A 3,741-nucleotide genomic window follows, 5' to 3' on the forward strand; every position below is an offset into this window, starting at 1 on the left:
TGAAATGAAATTTCAAAATCAAACTAAACCTTAATTTACAAAATAAAAACATAGCGTATATTTTCTAATATCTTACTTTGTTATAGATGAGATACCAACAAAATTAACAAATTGTAATCTGGTATAAAAAAAAACATTAAAAAAACGATCGTAAAATTGTGATCAATTTTTCAAATTTTGTAATTTTCATTTTTAATTTCATATTTTTTTGAAACAGAAAAGTTTTGGTTATTTTAAAGAATTTTTTTGTATATAAATCATCATTAACTCCATAGCAGGACTTTAAATAATTAAGCTAGTAATGGGACTCTTATATCCAATTCAATACGAATTCTTTTATATCAGACTTGGAAAAAGATTTGAACGAAGTTGTTTCAGTTTTTAATATGATATAATTATTTATGCTCGTATAATGCTTTAAGTTAGCCCGTAATTAAAATTTAAAACAGTCAAGCGAAACCACGTCTAAATATTAGTATAGTTTGCAAACATTAATTATCTATATTAGCTATATAAATGATTTCCCTTTAATTATTATATAACAAGGGTATTTAAAAACAGTTGAATTTTGAAGCCAATGACTGTAAAGCGAACTAAATTGTTAAAAATACACTAAAATAAATATATAATAATAACGACATACTTACTTAATTCTTTCAGAAAAGGAACAAAACAATTTCTGGTATTTTAAAAATAAAATATATTTATAATCCCTATAAGAATTACGCTTGAAAGCTAATTAGCTCAATAAAAGGATAAACTAGTTACTAGTGAATGAATTTTGTTCGTAGTCTTATCTGTATTTGAAAGAATGAAAAACAATAGAGGGCAATAAGAATTGAGGATGTACCTGATAAAGAAACAAAAGAGTAATATAATGGAACCCCCAAAGCTACCCGAAGGCGAGCTGATTTGGTCAACCCTGTTGCGAATATTGGTCAGTGTACACCCAGTAACTGAGGAAGTAACCACACTTGTTGTCAGGGTGATATTTTAACTGTGATTGTAATTTTAAATATCGGTAAGTTTAAATTTTAACATTTTTCGATATTTAAATTTTGTACCTGCGACATGCAATTGAGAGACTTCGTATTTTCACATGTACTAGTTTTGTCTAATTTCGCGTTTATTACTAGCAAAAGCTATTTATAAATTTGTTAAGCAATAGCTATTTTTTCAGTTTATAATGACATCCGTGATCATAACATCGGAAATGGATGCGGCTCTGGCCTTATTGGACTTACACAGGAGTAATAATGGTAATTATTTTTGCAGAATAATAAATTTAAAAAGTCCAGTTAATCTTTTCAGTATTACATGACTTGATCAATAAAGTTTGTATGATTAATTCTAATGTGTGTTTTTATTATGAATTTTATTAATTTCAGACAGAGATAATTCCCGGCGTATGGCCAACGTGGATGGGCCTGTTCATATTGCAAAAACTTTAAACAGTTATATAACTTCCAAGGTATTAAGAATATTAGTAGTTATTATATTTATGTAAAACTATTAATGATTTTTGTTAATACAAAAAAAAATATTTCACTTATTTCAGACATCGAATTCACCGAGTACCAGCCCTACCGCTAAGACAACCACCGCGCAAAAATCGTGGAATCTTTCGCCAGGAAGAAAACACCAAAAGCAACCAGTCCCCAAGAAGAAAATAACATACGAGGTGGCCACCCAAACGGAATTCGAAGTGAATGTATCTCAAATAGAAAAAATGGAAAAAGTAATTAAAGATTTATGTTCCAAAATAGAAGTCCTAGAAGCGAAACTTAAAACCGAAAAGCCAGAGACCCCCTCATTTACAGATTCATTCGAACGAATGCCAGACTATTCGAGTGATGACTATTTCAGACCACAACCAAGAAGGAGATCTAATAAGCGAAAAGAAATTTGACAGTCACCACAGACTTCGTAAGTAAAATTATAAAAGATATAAGTAGTCCCCTTTTTACCATTGAAACTTTCTAATTAACATATCCTTTCAGAGTTCAATGGGAGATTGCGATTCTGCATTCAATAAAGACAAAGATGATTCTATAGAGAACGATGTAAAGCGAATAAAAGCTTCGACGCCGAAAATAATCTTAAGACTAATAACGACTCGGTAAACCAAATTATTTGAATTAATTATGATGTTTATGTTATTGCTATATATGCTATAATATTCCTAAATTTATAGGTGCCTATCGGTGATGGAAATGCTGTGGTCCCAGCTAGGCTTTTTAGGCATATGGATTGGACTTCATACACAAACGCTACAAGAAAACTACTAACTGCTGTATTTTCGAGAAAGTCAGTAGAAAACTCTTATTTCATATTAGAAAAAATCGTTCCAGTATACTAAGTAAATAATAATTATATTTCAGGGTACTGGCAACCCACTCTTTAACTGGAAAACCTTCTCCAGCATTTCCAGACAAACCGGCTAAAAAGAAGCTGGATCCAAAGTTGGTAAATGACATTGTACAGACGGTAGTAGAAAAATGTTGCGTCCCCGAAAATGTTGTCAGGTATAAAAATATATAGAATTTTTTTTTCTATATCAAATAAATATTAAATATATTTTTGTAAAGGAATATTGTGATAAAGATTTCAACTAAAAATCTCAATGGATATTTCAGGACTAGTATCACAACAAAGTGTGCGGACGAAAGCAAAATGTTCCGAACGCGCGAACTAAACAAAAAGAAGCGAAAGTCCACAAAGAAAGAAAATATCGCCCCAGATGATGAATCAGAAGACTCTTCTTTTTCTGATTAGAAAAACAAAACAAACAAATAACATGAGATAATTAAAAAATACTAGTCAGGTAATTAATTACTATCATTAATAAAATATATTTTAAGTGACCGTCTGTTACTTTTATTATTTAAGCCGTTTTAATTATTTTTCAAAAACAGAAACAAACTTCGTGTTGAATACGCTCTTGACGTAATATATTGTTGTTTTTGGTTGAAATTCAGTTCAGTATAGACGATATAAATAGTAAATGTTCTCGTTTCATCAACATCTCATTTCATCTCAATAAAGGAGACCTCGCGAATATTCAATTCTATGCTAAGTATGATTTTTTTTATTTACAGACATAAGGACGTAAGGACCAAATAAGACGGCGTGTTAGTTGCATAACTCTGCCGCTGGCAACCCCAGTTGCACTCTAAAGCCTTGATTAAGGAGGAGAGTTAGCGTATAATTATATTTTTAAATTATTTATTAGAATATTTTGAAATTGTGCTTGTGAACATGTAATGTTTACAGGTAATTAAAATACAAGATCTTGTCCATCATGTTTTATTCAATAACCCTTAATACCTACGGCTTGCATTTCTTAGTACGCTTTATTAACTGGCGTGTTCAAATATTTCTCTTAAGTATGTATTGCAACATACTATTTCAACTCCAAAATTATTTAACGTAGTCCATTCTGAATTTCAAGAAAATTTCATAGTTTCTAAGTTAATACCAATAAGAAAAGGAACTCCGGTCACTAATTAGCTAATTTTCCGAAAAACCCGAATTCAAATGGAGTCAACAGACATTGGTTTATAACTTATGCTAGGTACCAGCCCCGGCTTGGCACGGGCTCTTTACAAAAACTATAAAATAGCTTTAATTTAATTTTGAGAATTGTTAAACTTATATTATATTAACTTACAAATGATAAGCCCGAATTAAATGATTTAAAAAGTTATTTACATCATGATACTGATATAGGCTGGAAAACGA

General features: G+C 30.3%; 1 protein-coding gene across 1 annotated transcript; it reads left to right on the top strand.

Moving 5' to 3' along the window:
• The first annotated feature begins 1,213 nt into the window (after positions 1–1,213).
• Positions 1,214–2,775, top strand: LOC133319295 (protein insensitive-like). The gene is made up of 7 exons (XM_061523242.1): positions 1,214–1,259; positions 1,389–1,471; positions 1,559–1,738; positions 2,001–2,063; positions 2,195–2,307; positions 2,382–2,525; positions 2,637–2,775. The coding sequence occupies exons 1-7, from the start codon at positions 1,214–1,216 to the stop codon at positions 2,773–2,775; spliced, it is 768 nt and encodes a 255-aa protein (XP_061379226.1).
• The last annotated feature ends 966 nt before the right edge of the window (positions 2,776–3,741 follow it).

This window comes from Danaus plexippus, chromosome 17 (genome assembly GCF_018135715.1).
Source record: "Danaus plexippus chromosome 17, MEX_DaPlex, whole genome shotgun sequence".
Lineage (NCBI taxonomy): Eukaryota > Metazoa > Arthropoda > Insecta > Lepidoptera > Nymphalidae > Danaus > Danaus plexippus.